The 18,560-nt window shown below is 40.2% G+C and overlaps 2 protein-coding genes across 3 annotated transcripts; both read right to left on the bottom strand.

The window, feature by feature from the left end:
• Positions 1-1,486: 1,486 nt before the first annotated feature.
• On the bottom strand, positions 1,487-5,761 carry LOC124280937 (testis-specific serine/threonine-protein kinase 3-like). Its single transcript, XM_046716942.1, has 4 exons — positions 5,629-5,761; positions 2,625-3,091; positions 2,401-2,537; positions 1,487-1,744 (listed from the first exon to the last, which is right to left on the bottom strand). Exons 2-4 carry the CDS (start codon positions 3,057-3,059, stop codon positions 1,546-1,548), a joined length of 771 nt encoding a protein of 256 aa, XP_046572898.1. The 5' UTR covers positions 3,060-3,091; positions 5,629-5,761; the 3' UTR covers positions 1,487-1,545.
• A 5,161-nt stretch (positions 5,762-10,922) lies between these two features.
• On the bottom strand, positions 10,923-16,686 carry LOC124280903 (baculoviral IAP repeat-containing protein 7-like). Of its 2 annotated transcripts, none has more exons than XM_046716889.1 (6): positions 15,976-16,686; positions 14,815-14,975; positions 14,361-14,388; positions 13,825-13,968; positions 13,028-13,567; positions 10,923-12,175 (listed from the first exon to the last, which is right to left on the bottom strand). In XM_046716889.1, exons 1-6 carry the CDS (start codon positions 16,544-16,546, stop codon positions 11,916-11,918), a joined length of 1,704 nt encoding a protein of 567 aa, XP_046572845.1. In that variant the 5' UTR covers positions 16,547-16,686; the 3' UTR covers positions 10,923-11,915. The 2 variants fall into 2 exon arrangements, with proteins under 2 accessions (XP_046572845.1, XP_046572846.1); XM_046716890.1 differs by having other exon boundaries at positions 13,882-13,968.
• Positions 16,687-18,560: the final 1,874 nt, after the last annotated feature.

The raw sequence follows: 18,560 nt of genomic DNA, 5'->3' as shown, positions 1-18,560 counted from the left end.
CCGCCTTGTGTACACTGCGGATCATAATGATCAGCTGGGACCCGCCCTGTTAAAGTACATAATCCGTTGCTACTTATAACAAACCTTACAAAGAAACACCGACACATGGCCTCATGTCCACTGTATACAGGCACATAAAAACATCATTTAGTCGGAGTCTATACCTATTCCTATATCTACACACATGAATGTACTCAACCCGCACATGTGCCTGGCTCCTTCTATTACCCGCTGTCCGGGGATACCAACCTTTACGAAATACTATATTGGTTGCGTGTATCTATAGGACAATACTCTGTATGTAACAATTGTTTTGTCTGTACATTCACTGTGACAGGAATACTTCAGATTAACGGGGGTTCCCTTTGTGCAGTATGTGAGTGAGTTTAGTTTTACGCCACACTCAGCAATATTACAGCTATATGGCGGTGGTCTGTAAATAATCGAATCTGGACCAGACAATCCAGTGATCAACAGCATGGGCATCGATCTGTGCAACTGCGTACAGTATGTAATGCTTTACAGTCACCTTTTAGCAAACCCCGACCCGCTACCCCCTGATTGTAGGGTCGAGTCACAGATTCTCCTTGAGTGTGATTCCTGGTTTGTCTATACAGAACTCGTACTCCATTCGTGCCGAATCTTAACATACTAGTACAAAACCCGTACCATACCAATACATTAACCGTACCATATACAATACCCGTACCATACAATAACCGTACCATACCAATACCATACCAATACACTAACCGTACCATGCAGTATACAATACCCGTACCACACCAATACACTAACCGTACCATACCAATATACAATACCCGTACCATACCAATACACTAACCGTACCATGTCAGTATACACTAACCGTACCATGTCAGTATACAATACCCGTACCATACCAATACACTAACCGTACCATGCCAGTATACAAGACAAGACAAGACAATTACTATACAATACCCGTACCACACCAATGCGCTAACCGTACCATACCAGTACCCTAATATAACCGTACCCAATCCGTAGCATATACCAGTATCATAACCACACTCTACCAGTACCCATTTCGTACCATACTTTACCGTACAATATGAGAACCCTATGCGTAACAAGCCAGTACCCAATCCGTACCATACCCGTGACTCTGTATGACACTCGTTTGAAACTTGGACACTAACTGACATACTGTTACCATGGATCTGACCGAAATCACTCCATCTGTTACTGACTGGGATGGCCAACGGGGCTCAAGGTAATTGACTACCACACCCACGACTTAATGACAGTGTAGTTTCAATGTAAGAGATAAGAAACACGTGAATATGGGGAGAACTATAATGAATGGCTCGGCAACTAAAACATGTTTACAGGCGTGGTGAAGAAGGGAGGTAGGTGTGCTCCCTCCCTTTTTAAATAGATGTTGATAAGTACTTAGTGACAAACATATTTGTACTAAGTGAGAAGAGAAAAATTGCAGACATCATCAGGTAGAAAAAAATATATTTTCCAGATATTGCTACAATCTCAGACCACAGTGTTCCTTCATATGGACCAGTCCGTTTCCAAGACGCTATCAGCAGTGGCCCTGTGTTGTACATCTGGTTCCAACATGGCCTTGATGAGGGTTTTGCATGTGACAGTTACTGGGTGAAGTGCGGGAAATGTCACGTCACGCTGTAGCTGATGCTGTAGCATGATGTCCAGGTCACTGTCGTTGAATGGCATCCGGAAATACAGCATGCTGAAATTACGAAATGATTGTCAGCAAATACACTGTGCTCATGTAGCATGTCGGATAGCAGGGCCATATCAAATTGGGAGCTTGAACGCCGGCCTTAAACTATCTCACGTAAAGGGGATAAGTCTTGTATTATGTGTAAATGCAAGCTGAGTAAAGGTTGTACAGGTAAAGAATCACTTGTAAGTGTCAGGTGATGTTCCGTTCTGGTGCTGTACATAGAGTTACACCGAAATTGATCGTCATATTATACGTCCGCTTCTTCGGATCACAGACGCCATACGAGTCACTCAACGACTGCTCTATACATTAATGGCCTTTTATACGTTTGTTGTTATAATGCCATGCTCGGCAATATTCCAGCTATATGACGGCGGCCTGTAATCAATCCAGTTAGGGTGACCAGACAATTAAGGGTGACCAGACGATTAATATCATGAGCAACGATCCGTACCGTACGGTGGTGACATGCAACCACCAGGTGATATATTTAGTGGCAAGGTTGATGGGGACCAGTTCTAACCTAGAAACCCCACGGGATATTAGTGTATCGTAGTACTGACACATCTACAAACCAAAGATGTCCGTAAGATTACGTCGTGTTCTGAGAACAGTATGCGCACCAAATAATCTAATGGAACTACAGCGCTGACTGCTACCTGTACAGTATGACGCCGAGGCTCCATACATCTGCCGCCATGGCGTCATACGGACCATTTTTCTGAAGTACTTCCGGTGCTGTGTAGGGAGCGCTCCCACAAAAATTCCCGCTCAGCACCTTCTTCCCCCTCAGAGTCTAAAACCCTTGTACTGAAACCGAAGTCACCCAGCTTCACTCTCGTCATACCGCCGCTCCGGGACAAGAGGATGTTGTCCAGCTTCAGATCTCTGTGTGCTGTCCCCTGGTGGTGGCAATACTGACAGCACGTGCAGTCTGGAAGAACATCCTCCTTGCTTCCTCCTCCTCCATTGGCCCGTCCTCTTGTAGACGCTCCAGCAGACTTCCGCCATCTGCATACTCCATCACTATGCAGTAGGACGTCGGGGACTCCAAGATCTCGTGACACGTGACGATGTTCTCGTGTTGCAGTGACGGGAAGATGTCCAGCTCGTGTGGGAGGAAGTCCTCCAGGTAATCCTGGGGACACCCCACCTTGCTGATGACCTTGACTGCACGTGCCTGGTGACCTCGGTGTAGGAGCAAGACCCGGCTGTACGCTCCCGCGCCAATCTGACGACCGAGAGAGTAGCCCTGGTCTTTCAGGGGATGGAGATCATCCTCGTCCTTCTGCCCAGAGGACGCAGCATCTGATGACATAGGGGTCAGCCTGGGTGACTGGTCGATGTCACCTGTATGTCCACAGGAACACGTTTCAATACTTTAACTTATAATGAATGAGTAACCACTAGAAGGTGTTTCCATATTTCAGGTAGACCAGGGTCAATTGTAACACTTTTTAGTAACTTCTTGTAATTTGATACTAGTCGACCGCTCACAAAGTCAATCGGTACTAACTAATACATTGGCATCTTGGCTTTAAACCTCAGTGTCATTTAAAGTTCACTATCATGTCGTTATAAAGTTATTACGTATAAATTGTAATGACTACAAGTGTTACAATTGACCCCTAGCACGGGGCAAATTGTAACAGGTGGATGGGGCAATTGTAACAAAGAAGGTTTAAATGTAACAATCTGTTTATTTTCCAAATAAAATCAAAATAAAGTGTAGAAAGATGTTATCTTGATCAATTGAGGTGGAAATGGATTAGGATTAAACCTTTGTCACCATCGACATTTAAAATGTTTTGGTTTAAACTTCTTGTTTTCGTATGCCCAAAATATAATACAACGACTAGCACCAAAAACTGTCACCCGAGGGCTAATACTATCAACATAACACTTAAAATGTTCTTCTATGATAAAACTAGTAAATAACTAACATAAAACCTTCATCAAAATGTGCTTCATCATCATAGCACAATGGAAAATTACATGTAACACTATTTTACAATTGCCCCCGATGGTAGTAGCCATGTTTCATGCCACGTCACATGTTAACCACTTTGGGCTTCTCAAATATTTCTACTTCAAAACATGTCGTAATACCTCAATTTCACACTTAAAAAGTTAATTTCATACCAAGCAACATTTACTGCATTAAGAACGTTCTATTACGTTTTGTGAAAAATTTACTAACCTATGTGAAAAACGATTTTTCATCAGCTGTATCTCGCCATGAGCGAGCAGCTGAAAAAGGCCTGGATGTGAACCAGAGGAAAGCAAAGGGAAATAACTTTACTCACCTACACTATGCTTGAGCGAAAACTTTTAGAGTAATCGCCCTTGTTACAACTGTACCTTGTTATAATTGCCCCCGGTCTCCCCTGTCAAGGTAAATCATGAATTTCTTGCGTTTATGGCGGACAGTGGATTGGCACAAAATGTGCAAATAGTGTTTGGCCTCCCAATACGGAACACATATATACATTACAATTATGACGTCATTCATTACTTTTCAGGAATGAAGCGATGTGTACCACTTTCAAATTAAAGCCTTCATTTTGTCATTTTGACATTTCATTTTGATAACAGAAACATTCCCAATACTTTGAATGTAATTTAAGTAGGGTAATATCCTCCGGGGCCTCGGCTCCAATATTTCTAAGGAATGGAGAGTTACTCGGACATTACCCTCTACTTAATACTTTCTTATAAATAAATAAACCTACAATAAAACGTCTTCTTTAGTCACTGACGTACTGTAGACAAGAGTAGAAAATCGTTGAGCGATGTCTTGGTGTGTCCTAATTCTTTATAGTATATAGGGAAATAAACGCAAAATATATGCTTGGTTAACCAATCACAGGTCACCTTGGAATCGCTTGCAATTCATTCATTAAATAATGATTGAAAGCAACAATGATATCTGCAACGATGATGTCTTAGGGAACAAAGTGTGACCAACCGATCCTCATCTCAGTTGACTTCTACAGGCATGAGGCCCGGGGTCTACTGGCAGAATAGGAACCCACACAGGGAATTACGGGTTGTCTACCTCACATTAGTGAGATTCCTGTAAAAACCTCGGCAATATGAAAGGATCATGTGCTGAAGTCATCACGGCATACCAGTCAACAAGATGAGTGCACTGTGAGTTTGTTCTGGATTTATGATTTATCTCACGGTCAGCCTATAAGGATAGAAGAGTGGGTATCTATATACACTACCGCATCCCTTAGATTCATGCCGCACCGTGTGTAAACGTGTGGAAACAACCTCAGTTCAGAGGAATACTTGCCAATGAAAGGTAGGTGAATATCGAGTTGCTTTGCAAATATCGAGTTAAAATGGTAATTTTGTTTGTTGGGACCATGAAATTATATCGAGATATCCGAAACATCGAAACATCTGTTTCGAGTTAAAAGAGTTTGAATAATGATAAGTTATGAAGGATTTTGCCGGGACCGAGATGTTATATCGAGACAACCGAGATATCAAGTTATCAGAGTTCGACACAAGGGTGCTCGACTGTAATGCATTTGGTTTTCTTCTTGTAATATTTATAATAATATAAATGAAATACAGGTTTTGTCTAGGGTTAACGTGTGCTTTTGTTTGGCGGGCCCAGTTAACCGATCTGAGTTATTGGTGTTGTTTGTTGTTGTATAACGTCGCCATGGCAATATTCCAGCTACATCGCGGTAAATAACCGAGTCAAACAATCCAGTGGAAAACATCTTAAGCATTGATCTACACTTCTGGGGTAATCATTGGTTGACAATCATTATACGGACGTATTACCCTGAACAAGACAGACAAACATGAGGTTGATATATTAGAATGTAATATTATGCTAATCAATGAAGACACTTTGAGACACTTACCGGAGCTTTTATATTAACGTGCGATGTCTAACATGATCTTCTATGTGATGCGTCATCGGCATTGTAACGTCACAGTGTACTGACGTCATAATGGGCTGACAAACCAAAGTGTAAGGTTTTGTCCTCTCGGTTGTACTCACTGACATGAAAGTGTGTCGATGTCTGCTGTCGAGAACAGGTTGACTGAGACACGGTCCAATGGTCTTAGGGTCAGCTTCGCCGCTGTTCACCCGGACTCTAGAATATTGAAATTTTATAAATTCGATGTCTCGGGTATTTAGGAGGTAATTAGGCGTTAACACGATGGCGTTCGACGCTCCGGGCATTTAAGGAAAACAAAATACGTTATACAGTACATTCTTTATTGTGGCCACTTGACAATGAACAATGTACACTGCTCATAGACCCTTGATTCACATGTTTCTTTGTCATGTCCACACTATCTATCGTGGGCTCGACAACTGCACTGATAATCAGTCATTTTGACCTTTCATCGTCATTTGTTTGACGCCAGTATATGAACTACACGCAGTTCAAAAACAGGTGTTCATTAACCACACATGTTGCAGTGGTTTCTGTTAGATGCCGAAGTTCATGTGGTGTTTATCTGGAGGATGATAGTCGCAGATACCATGTGCCCTTGCTGAATAATGATTCGACTTGTGATAAACGTGTAGAAAAATAATGCCAAGTGTATAACTAGTATGACGAAAGAACTTAACTTCATGTAAACAGAGTTTTAGCGAGTGGAAGTGAAATTGTAAACACTTATCAACACGAGCAGAACAATACAAAATATCTACCGGAGATTTCACAATGATGTCCGTGGCAGGCTCAGAACATAACACACTGTAAGTGTAGAACAGTATGGTAGCTGTGAACAAACCCAGTTGACGCAACAAGAAAACATTGACATTCTTTAGCATTGTTATTTATTTCTTTGTTTATTATATATTACAACTAAAGTGTCAGTGTTTGCTTATTGTGCTACGTAGTAGCTATGGCACCGATCAAATATGTGAATATTTCGCTCATCAGAAAAGGACATGTAAACAATAAGCAATGTTCACAAGACACTCATGCAACTCTGTAGTCTGGCAATGATTCATGGAATTCTTAAAATTAATTTTGATTTTTTTTTCCATCCAAATATTCTGTCCACAAGTTATCACTGTGTAGAATCGGATGATTACGTCGGTATCAGTCGTCATGGTGACCTTCTGCAGACAAACAGTGATAGATGACCATGGGATACAGCAAGGGCTAGAAACTACCTGCACATTGATCTGTAGTCAGTCGGCAATAAGCCGAGAATGGCTTGTCTCTTGTGTCATAGAGATTTCTCACATTGGCATCAGACTGATTAAATCATAAATGAGTTTGTTACTTTAACTCAGTGAAATCTTTTCCTTATGTAAGTATCTTGCGCGGTCTGTATATGTTTTTTTTTGTTTTCCAGATGGTTCACGTTCACAGTCTACAACATGCAAGACACGCAACGGGAGCGTGAATAGAGCTGCATGGGCCAGACAAACCCATGATATTGTGAACAGTGCTGTAGACACGCAGTCAATTTGGAACACAGTCAACGAACGAGATCAAAACTAGTTCCCCCTTGCAGGTAATATAGTTCTGGGGGCCTGTTCTACCGGAAACCCCACGGGATAGTACCGGGCCTACCTACGGAAAATAGCGTATATGACAAGCACTCAAATAAAGAATGAATGGGTTGCGGAAACTAGATCGGTCACACATTTTGAGATTTGAAGGCACATTTAGGTATACAAGAAGTATTTCCCCAAAATGTTGATATTTTAGAAGGGAGTGACCTGTGTTATACAGATCTTGGAAATATTGGACAAGTGGTACTATGAGGTACCTGGTCACGTAAATCCAGCACTGTATTTTACGTATTAATTTATATGAATGGTTTAACAATTCAGCCACTGCAGTGCCTCTCGTCCATGACAATCAAAGACAGATCATACATCTGAAGAAAATTCCTTTATCTGACTTGAATAGAAAGTGCTCAGTGGCGCCGCGGCTTCAAGTGACACCCACAGCACTGTCATACTTGCCATACCTTAGGTAAGCCACCGGTATTCCTAGGCAATGTTTCGAAAGTATGATTGTTCGTGCACAGTATGAAAATTTAAGCAGTGTTTTAAATTTAGATTTTCACATGTACACCTACCTACCTTACGTATAATAAGGGCGCTTCAAACAGAAGCTAACCTACATTCATTTGATATCAGGTATTAAAAACCTAGCTAACGTCCATATGATAAGCCAAATGTCCATACTTTATGTATAACAACTTCAAGTGATAACATAACACATACTTGAATGTGGTTATTTGATAACAGAGACTCCACGTTTCTTCAAGATACCAGTGAAGATTAGATTGGTATTTAGAAATCCATGCCTGTCATAAGAAGTGACAGATCTGGTGGCTTGTATATACTTGGTTGATACCTGTCATACCGACTGTGTGGATCAATGCTCATGATGTCAGTCACTGGTTTGTAAGTCCACACATAGTTATCTATTGAATACAGACATATAACTAAAACATTGCTGACTGCCAGGTTAAACAAACAAACAAACAACTAAACAAACAAACTCCCATCAACATGCAAGGTAGTGAAAACAAAGTGGGGGTAGAGTTGTATGTTATTTATTCCAATTTCCTTGCAACTTAGAAAATGTGCTACAAATATTGACTCCACTAGATGTACAATGTCCATTTCAAATTCACTGAATTTTTAAAAATGATAATGAGAGTGAATTCGTAAAAAGATATGTTTTTTCAAATATTCAAACTTATCAGTGGTTGATACAAAGATCTGAGATTGTATGAGACATGGTTACCCTATGTAGCGCCTCTAGTGATCATGTCTGGCATTGTGTATGACATGGTTACCCTATGTAAGGCCTCTAGTGATCATGTCTGGCATTGTGTATCTAAGTTGCTTGGCCGGTGCTAATGATGCCAGTCAATGGTCTTTCTACATAAAAACTGATGATATAAAAACAGCAGTCATTAGACTAATATTGCTGAGTTTGGATGATTGTGAAAAATCTTCAAAAGTGAAATGTTTACTTTCCTTGAAAACGTCATTTTGACTTGATCAAACATACCAAGTATTTTCTCATAACGGAATACATATGAAAGCAATGCACCATAATGAAAGTAACCATGTGAAGACATTAGAAAAATATTACAAGAACTTTTAAACAGGAATTATATTTTTGTATAAAGGCTTTTTGTCGAACATCCACCCATACCCTAAATATAATCTTCAAATCCAAAAAACTTTCAGAGAAGTAACCTTTTCTTGTACAAAGGATACTATCAAAAATGAGGTTTAAAATATCAGTTAAAGTTCTGTTATCTGCTGTTATCAAACATATTACTAATCTTTAAGAATGACTATGTAAACTCACAGGTCTACTCTATTGATAAAACTCGGAAATATAAGTGCACAAGAACAGTATGATATGAAACATATGACTATGTCTTTTGAGAACTCTAATTTTGAGAACTCTAATCTATAGATTCATATGAAAACCTTCATATTATATTTAAAAACCTGACCCAAATCACCGTAGCAAAATAATATAAGGTCTTAACAAATAAGAAAATGTTCATATTTGGCTGATGGAAACGAACAGCAATGTTGGTAAAACTACCTGCATAAGCAGTCACTGCCGAGGGGAGAATCTCACTTTGCTACATGGTACATGCACCCCAAAATATGTGAAACGTTGGCTTCCAATTCAAGTGACGCTGGCTTCATGTTGTCCCAAATACAAACTCATACAGTTCTACAGCTGAGGGTTCATATTGCTGACACTTTGAGTGTTAAAACACTTGATAGTGTAAAACGTATTTCACCAAGTTAATGTATGGCACAATCGCAAAGATGGATAAGCACAATGAGATAAACATAATACATGTATAACAGACATAAGATAACAGCATGTACTAACATACCATATTTGCATATTTACAAGCATAACATATCTACACAGATATCAGTGGTAATATATTTTATCCATATATTTATAATATACAAATATTTCAATAATGTACAAATATTTCATAGCTTGTAATGTTAAGAGAAAGGGGGGATAATGGTCCTATTCTCTCTCCATATGTGAACCAGTTGTATGACATGATGTTTATATGTTGCTGTAGCTGCCTGAAGGATGTCACTGTCACATGTAATGTTGTATGCGTAGATGTTGAGGCTGATGTAGATGTTGCTACCTGTATACATTCAACATACACACATGATAATCACTAGGATGTCACATATGTAAATCTTGATTATTGCAATATTAGAGTCAAATACACCATGTCCCACAATTCTATATTTCTGCTGTTAGCTATGAATTCCTCAATGTTCCATAACGTTGATATCAGCCAGTTCATGTTTTACCATGCATCACTGATTAACCTAGGCTCATCACAGAGGCCTAGATAAGCTGCTTATCCGGGTATAATAAGCATACAAAATTTACAATTACGCACTGAAAAATAATTGTTGCGTACCAATTACGCATTTAAAATGTTAGATATGCAAAAAGTTTAAAACAAATGCGTATGGAATATTTTTATAACAATCGCTTGCGTAATGAAAATGACATTGATTGTTATCAAGTTGTACTGTTAGAATAGGACAAGTGTTGTACTGTCAGTACAGGATGAGCGATTTTTTATGAAATCATTTCCCTTATATTTAAGTTGGTTTTGATTAGGTATGGCATAAGGCAGAACATACCTGCTTAGTAAACTTACTCAACGACATAATACTTAGGTGAGTAAAATGACTGAAATATGCACATATTTGAAAGCAGTGGGTAACGGAAAATGAAATACCCACTCCAAAAAAGTACAGTGGGTACAGTACCCACATGAGCTAAATCTTGTCTGGAGCTCTAATATACACTATAAGATGTAGCAGTTTGTTTTGAGAGATGGTATAGAAACGCCTTTGTGGAAAGCATCTTTACAAAACTTTGTGTCACCTAAATTCTGAAGTTATATATGGGTACATGTATGGTGTATATTACTGCTGTGTGGACTAATGTGACATCACTAATAACCTGCTGTAACCATAACCTGCTCTGGTAACCATGGTAATACAGTAACTGGATATCTCTGATGGCAGTGGAGCAGCTCTGACTGTAATGTGTGATGTACTGATGACTGGTTATGATGAAATGGTGTGGAATAAAATATGTCAAAAAACATCCTAACAAGTTTGCTGCCTCTAATTACATAAGTACATCAACTGTGAGATGGGTATGTGGATACATTCATAGAAAACTGTCCAGTTACTATATCTATGGTATGATTGATGATGAAAATGCATACCCTCTTCTGTACACCAAGTGCTATTTACAATCATAAAACAAAATTCATCTCAAACATCATATTAACTAGAACTTGTATAATATCAAGAATGAGAATGGCAAGCTGATAAAGAGAAACAGACAATGTTGTCAGATTGAAGAGTACATTCTGGGTAATATGGAATATGAGAGTCCACAGACAAAGTGGCATGCCCCTTACTATGTCTTATGTACAACAATTATGAACAACATGAAAAATAAATAAAAATCTTCAACTTCTAAAAGTATATTTCATGTGTAAAATATATCTATAAAGACAGAGGGTGGTATAAGAGATTATCCACCAGGACAGAATAACAGGTATAGCTGCCAGCAGCTTGACAGAGACAGACATGGATATAAATAGAACACAGACAGATACAGATGGAATACATACAGCCTTAATATACATTCAGGTATATACAGGTGCCTATCTGACTAAAAACTAATTCCTAGAACCCTAATTGCCCCCAGTTAGGAGCTGCACCCCTGCCATATGTGTGTATGTCCATGCAGTAGGAGGAGACACACCTCGATCTAACATAGTTCCTGACAGTATTGAGAATTATAGCTGTAGAAGTAAACATTTAATGTTTGTGAAACCTAAACAGCATGACCAGCATGTCCCTCAGAAGAGGTATCTGTGTTGGTTATATCAAATAATTCTCAGCATATGATTATGTAATGAGATGGAGGAGAATATATGCAACTTCACATTCAATTCAACTTGAGAAAAATATTGTTCTTATATCATCATTTTGAAGAGTTTTCAGAAAGGGAATATATAATGTATATATATATATATATATGAAAAGTATGGGGAATATTTCCTTGTGAAAATATACTTGTGATCAGCAAATGATACAACAAAACCCTGTTTCTCTATCCTAGGCCACAAAGACAATCTCCCAGTCTCTGACTTTGTCCCGGCAGATGGGGCACCTGTTCCCGATGAAGCGAGGGGCACACTGAGTCCCACAGCACACGTGTCGGCATGGGCGGAACAGACACTGGGCCTCCTCACCCAGACACACCTTACAGCGACGGTCGATAGGGACAGCAGGGGTTGCTGGTACAACAGGGTCGGCAGGGGCAACAGGGGCGACAGCGTTGTTGTTGACTGGCCCGTTGTTCTCAATGTTGTTAGCTGCAGATTCAAAAGGCAATGAATCCTTAAACAGGTTATAAGATACAACTACAACCTGGGCTTGTCCTCACAGGGAGAACATATGTTCTGGTGTTTAATTATGACATTAAATCACTGGAAACTTTTGTCATATATGATACAAATTAGTTCAATGCCCAAAATATATACTTTACTTGCAGACCATATTTTTAGGTCTTAAAAGCAGCATAGGTACAGAATCCTAGTGGAAGTTCCCTGAAACAACAATTTACTTCAACTATCCCTTGTATGTAACATATGTTACATTTGGGATTACACTTTCTCAGTAAAGTACAAATTCTAGTACTGTCGTGGGGTTGGGTCCTATCAAGGATTCGAACGCCAGCACACAAAATCAAATGCCTAACCCGCTCAGCCACCTCGGCTTTCACATGTGATTATCATGTGTCTGTGTTAAATGTATACAGGTAGCAACGCTAAGCGGATTAGGCATCTGACTTTGTGTGCTGGCTGATTAGGTGCCTGACTCTGAATGTGTGTTTTTGAATCCCGGATGGGACTCAACCCAACAAAAGTCCTTGAATCTGTACTTTACTAAGAAAGTGCAATCCCAAATATAACACGTCACATTTGACCACTTTCAAAATGGCATTGTGTATTCATATCACTTGTATGCTACACAAACAATACACAACATGAAGTAACATATGACATAATTATGTCACATCTGAACACTTTCTACATGGCATTGATGTATTCATAACTTCTCTAAGTAAGGTGACTTCCACACAAACATCAATCCACCACGGGAATGAATGTCACTTGTGATGTGACACAAGGGAGATAAACAGTAGCTTAAAAAAGCAAACAAACCTTGCAGAAGATGCCTGAGTCTCTCCAGCTCCTCGGCCTGCCTCCTGTTCTCCTCGGCCTGCCTCATCATCTCCTCGGCCTGCCTCCTGTTCTCCTCATCCTTCCTCCTGTTCTCCTCAGCCAGACTGTCCAGTGCCCTCTGTTTCCTGTCTAGCTCCTCTCCCTGATGTCCCAGGTGATGGTCCTTGTCCTGCACCACCTGGACCTGTCTCTGGATGACCTGGGCCTGGCCCTGCAGCCTGTCTGTCAGTGTCCTGTTGTGCTCCTTGAGGTCCCTGTTGTGCTCCTTGAGGTCCCGCACCTCACACCGCCTCTGTGCCTGCTCCCGACTCAGCTCTGTGTGGTACTCCTCCTGGGTCCGCTCTATGTCCTCTTTATTCCTTGCTATCTCCTGGTTCTTCTGCTGGAGGGTCTCACTCTGTCTGATGAGACTCATGTAATTTGTGTATATTGTCTCCCTTTGTTTCTGTAGCTGGGAGAAATTGGCATCGGATGCTCGCAGTGTGCCGAGGAGGAGTGCATCGTTAGGGTAGAACCCACCTGTATAGAAAGGACAGGTGCATAAGGATACAGTGATGGGACTTTATTACAGGTGGAAAGTTGTAACACTTGTGTCGTAAAAAGTGAATTAATACAACACATTAAAGGGAGATAATTTACATTTTAAATAGGTTTTTGGACCTGTCTGATGGATATGAAAGACTACCATGATATTTATCGATAGCAATATCAAGTTCATTTTGCAAGGTTACAAGCAGGATATTCCAGTTACTCCAACATGAGCTCAGTACACTCACGGGACAAGATAAAGAATTTGAGAACGGCTTGACGGATTTGCTGAATGTCATACTGACATGCCAGAGCTGCCTTGATGGCCGCCATGTCCAGACTGGGGCGCAGCGGGGACTGCAAGGCGGGGGTGTCAGAGAGGCTGCCCTGGTCTGTGAACAGAGATATGTTCATTAAGTAAGTTACAGGAATATTTCATCAAACCTGACTTGAAAGGTATTGCAAAAATCTCAGTTACTAAAAATGGAAAAAAATCTCACAGTTAGTAATCTCCCTTTACCAGTTATATATATTTTTAAAAATCTTAAATGAGATCTACATGTGATGTCTACACTGAACACTAAACCCAATAACTGGTTCATATTTCTTTTTACTGTTAATATACAAAAATTTCTTCAGAGTTATTTCCTTACAAGGCAACAATGTGGTCCAAGACCAGCCTTAGTTGATATAGTAGCTAGAAGATGAAACTGATATCAGTGTCTAAAATCTACCCAGTATATCTAATTACTGAATGATACAGCAGACACTGCCTACCACCTACCTTCAACTGTGTCAGTCTCTGTCAGAATCTGGAAAAGACAAAAGTCAATATAGTCAGGTAGAAATTCAGTTGGGCCTAAAGTGACACAAAGTGATCATAGCAACGAGGATGATAACATCACCAATACTTTAACACAGACTTATGATAGTCGTAGGGCTATCAATTGATTTTTAGTGTTAATATATGATCTAGTAAATACATATGCTAAATGGCAATGTAAGTTTGTTCATTACGATCAGTTATACATCAAGTTCTAATTGCAATAGTTTTCAAATTCCAGTGGTATCTTTTAAAGAACATATGTATGCTTGTGATATACTCTGATATAGTTATCTAATGAACAGTTCAAACAGTTGGACACAGCAGTCAAATACAATAATGCCTAAAATATATGGTGCACTAAATAATAGGTTTTGTATATACAAAGAAATATCTGTTATCTGCTACAACTAACCTCAGCCTCCTGAGCGTCCATGATAAAGTTGTCTCCCTTGTGCTGCTTGACATACACACAGAGAGGGGCATGCTTGGCATGCTGTACCCAGGGGTCGGCCTCTGGGTCCCAATTCCTTAGGCTGCACCCACAGGCGAAACACACAACCCTATCTGTGTATCCTAAACAAGATTATATAAGACACAAGTTGTAATTTTGTGCACTGGAAAAAAAGAGAGATTAAAAGTGCTGCTCTGAATGGTATGTCAGGTACTGGGAGTCTTAGTCTCTTATCTGTGGGACTGGGAGGCAGATATATGAATGTAAAAAGAGAAAATAGAATATGTACACTTTGTAATTTTAACGAAATAGAAGATGAATTACATTTTCTCCTAATATGTCCATTTTATGACCGGTTTCGAATAAAATATATTAAAAGATATTACTATGTCCATCCAAATGTGATAAAATTCTCCTCACTGTTAAGTAGTAAAAATCCAGTTCTTCTACAAAATATTTCAATGTTCATTTACTATGCTATGATTACCCGATCTAAATTCCTCTCAAATGTAACATAACTTTATGTACTATAGGCCTGTGGCCTTCTCAGTGCAAATAAAGATTATTATTATTAAATCTGTGGGAGTCTTATGTGGGAAGAAACTCTGCAGTAATGCAGGCCTGAGATATTTTCTACTATGGAGAAGCTCAGAAGCACAGGTATTAGGCTGAAACCCACCTGATCATAAAGAAATTGTTTATTTGTTGTTTAACATGACACTCAGCAATATTCCAGCTATATGGTGGTGATCTGTAAATAAGCGAGTCTGGACCAGACAATCCAGTGGTCAACAGCATGAACATCGATCCGCCCAATTCGGATATGATGACATGTGTCAACCAAGTCATTTTGCATCAGACTAACATATATAAACCTTAGAAATGTAATCAGTATAGTTAAAGTATAACTGAATAATATCCAACACATTTAAAAAAAATAGAATATTTTGTTATAACCCATAGCACATAAAACAAGAAATAGCATACTTTGTTCAACATGTTAACAACTTTACCATGTTTACAGGCATATCAGCAACATGTGTATCTTGGTATAACACAATCTGAAACTTTGTTAATATTATGTTTGTCCATATAGTATTTATATGACACAAAGTAACTTACCAGTGAAATAAAACCCTGCATTGCAAAGGTGATCTGCTGTGGGTCTGATTTGTTTAGACCAATACTTGAATGTCTCCAGTCTGTCTTGTGTTTCCTCAAACTGAGGATGTTTAAACATGGGGTCACCACTCACACAGGTGTTGTCACAAGACTGTTCCAGATGTTGTGATCTAATCTTATTCTCTAAGTCTCGTGGAATGTTCCCAATGTCCAGGCACTTCACCAGAGGACAATTTTTGGACTTTTCCCGGTGAAGTGTTGCAGGTTCACCTTCGTTATATGTCACCTGCAGCTCACAGAACACACACCTAACACCACCCTCCTCCCTCTCGTACACAAATCCCGACCCTGCCCACTCCTCAGCACGTGGGTGGGTGGGGCTGGGGAAGGTGAGAAGTCTGTGACTCTCAAACAACATGGACCCACTCTGTCCGTCACCATCAGTCTCATTGTCAGAATTCTCAGGTGTTCTGGGAGTATTGTAGCGGTCATACACGGCCAAAATACTTTGTTCCTGGGTTCCAACTGTTGTGACATCAGCTGTATCCTCCGTCGACGTCGGTGAGCCCATTAGTAGACGTCTCCGAACATTAGTGGGGGCACCTGTTCGTGATTCTCCCGGTTGTTCGAGCTGTCAAATGTGCCGGTGTGTGTCTCGCTAAGAAGGCACAGTCTGGACTAAGGATACGGTGTACAGCCATCGGTGACTCCCCTGACCAGCCCCGGTAGGACACAGAACACTTGAAACACTTCACCTCATCTCCTCGAGCATTAGGTGGGCGAAAAAACCCTGCTTTTGCCAACTTCAGTGGTGAATTATACCTCAACAAAGACGCGTGGTACCTGCCCCCCGGTGATGGGAGAGGGTATTCCTGGAAACTGGCGAGTCTCCTGAGACTGTCACTCATGACAATGACGGGATCGGTATCCATGGTATCCAAATGACAATATTTCAAAGCTCGATGCACCTTAGATTCAGCAAAGAAGATAAAAAACTTTTGGTAACGCTACCAAAATATCAACAGACGTCGGCCATATTTGTTGTGAGGGATATTCCGCGAAAAAGGGAGATAATCATAATACATTCTAAAAATAGATCCACTGTACATGTCATATCATGTTTGTCTCATTTTTCATTGTATTGGATGTATAGATCGGGCATACTGTTGTGAGAACAACCGAACAAAGCTGGTACCAATAAGTTTAAAATTTAAGGCTTATATTCTGTTTACTCCAGTATCCGACTTTAAATAAATCTGCTTATTAAACTTTAAGATTACACTGATGTACTTTCAGTTGTTTGTATCAGATTAATGGATGCACTTTGAAGTATGTAGGGAATATCAGGATAGCCGGCTAGCAATAGTTGCTTGATTCCACCGATTGCCGTTAAGAGGAACAATCACTTTCCATTATGCTAACAAGAATAATACCGGCTACCACGCAACAGACGCTGATGAGCATCGATATTTTACATTCGCTTCATACACTTAATTTGGACTTGCCTTGATAGGCGATAACATACTCAGAGGAAAACGTTATTGTGACTGACTGACAGAGTTTCGCCACTTTTAGCAATATTCCAGCAACATCACGGCGGGGGACACCAGAAATGGGCTTCACACATTGTACCCATGTGGGGATTCGAACCCGGGTCTTCGGCGTGACGAGCCAACGCTTTAACCATTAAGCTACCCCACCGCCCAAAACGTTATTGTGACATACCGCTATTACATTGGTGATCTTGTGAATGAATGTTTGTGTTTGAGTGCGTCAAACGCAACCAAGAAACATGGCAGATATTCCAGAAAAATGGCCTGCAGTGGTCACTTTGAAAGGCCAGACAACTAGGCTCTTATCATTTCTACTGTATGCGTTCTTAGGAAGTGCAGAAGACAGAAAACACTTTAATTCACCGTTCTGGAACAAGTTCGGCATCTCGTACCTCGCAGCGTCGATTTGAACAGCGTCCATAGAAACAACATTTTGCCTTATTTTAAACAACATAATCAAGTAACATATGTTATATTTGGGATTACACTTTCTTAGTAAAGTACAGATTCTAGTACTTTTGGGGTTGAGTCCCATCTGGGATTCGAACCCGCACCCTCAGAGTCAGGCACCTAATCGCCAGCACATAAAGTCAGACGCCTAGACCGCTCAGCCACCGCGGCTTCCATAAAAAATGGAAGTCGGACAACTGGTAGTCTAGACTGCGGACTTTGTGTACCCCTCTGATAAGTGTTAATTGGCACGGCTCCCACGGCCGAAAGCTATGAAGTACACAATGCCATTTTAGAAAGTGGCCACATGTAATCCCAAATATAACATATGTTACATGTGACCACTTTCTAAAATGACAGAGGAAAATCAGAAGACAACCTGTCTCGTTGTTCGGGGTTGCACGGACTGTTTTGCTGGAAAACGACGCCATAAGAGCAAACATGGTGTTTCTATGGACGTTGAGGCAACGTCACGATGCGAGGTATCAGAGTGAAGCATACCTTTAGCTCTCACTCTGTGATTTTCCCCAAGGCGTGACCTGTCGTACATGTTCCAGAACAATGAGTGGAGTTTTTTTCTTA

This window comes from Haliotis rubra, unplaced genomic scaffold, assembly GCF_003918875.1.
Source record: "Haliotis rubra isolate DU_JTF1 unplaced genomic scaffold, ASM391887v1 Scf276, whole genome shotgun sequence".
Lineage (NCBI taxonomy): Eukaryota > Metazoa > Mollusca > Gastropoda > Lepetellida > Haliotidae > Haliotis > Haliotis rubra.
The sequence above is the reverse complement of the archived record's forward strand: the minus strand, read 5'-3'. Positions and strand labels throughout refer to the sequence as shown.

Bases quoted from the DNA above. Each gene is read 5' to 3' on its own strand.
- LOC124280937 (XM_046716942.1), bottom strand. From the start codon at position 3,059: ATGTCATCAGATGCTGCGTCCTCTGGGCAGAAGGACGAGGATGATCTC. The intron at 2,538-2,624 runs TGAAGCTGGACA...CAAGGGTTTTAG, and splicing joins GGGGACAGCACACAGAGATC to ACTCTGAGGGGGAAGAAGGT. The intron at 1,745-2,400 runs GTAGCAGTCAGC...TCGTAATTTCAG, and splicing joins CTCGGCGTCATACTGTACAG to CATGCTGTATTTCCGGATGC.
- LOC124280903 (XM_046716889.1), bottom strand. From the start codon at position 16,546: ATGGGCTCACCGACGTCGACGGAGGATACAGCTGATGTCACAACAGTT. The intron at 14,389-14,814 runs GTTAGTTGTAGC...TGTCTTTTCCAG, and splicing joins TGGACGCTCAGGAGGCTGAG to ATTCTGACAGAGACTGACAC. The intron at 13,568-13,824 runs GTGAGTGTACTG...CTTTCTATACAG, and splicing joins CAAATTCTTTATCTTGTCCC to GTGGGTTCTACCCTAACGAT.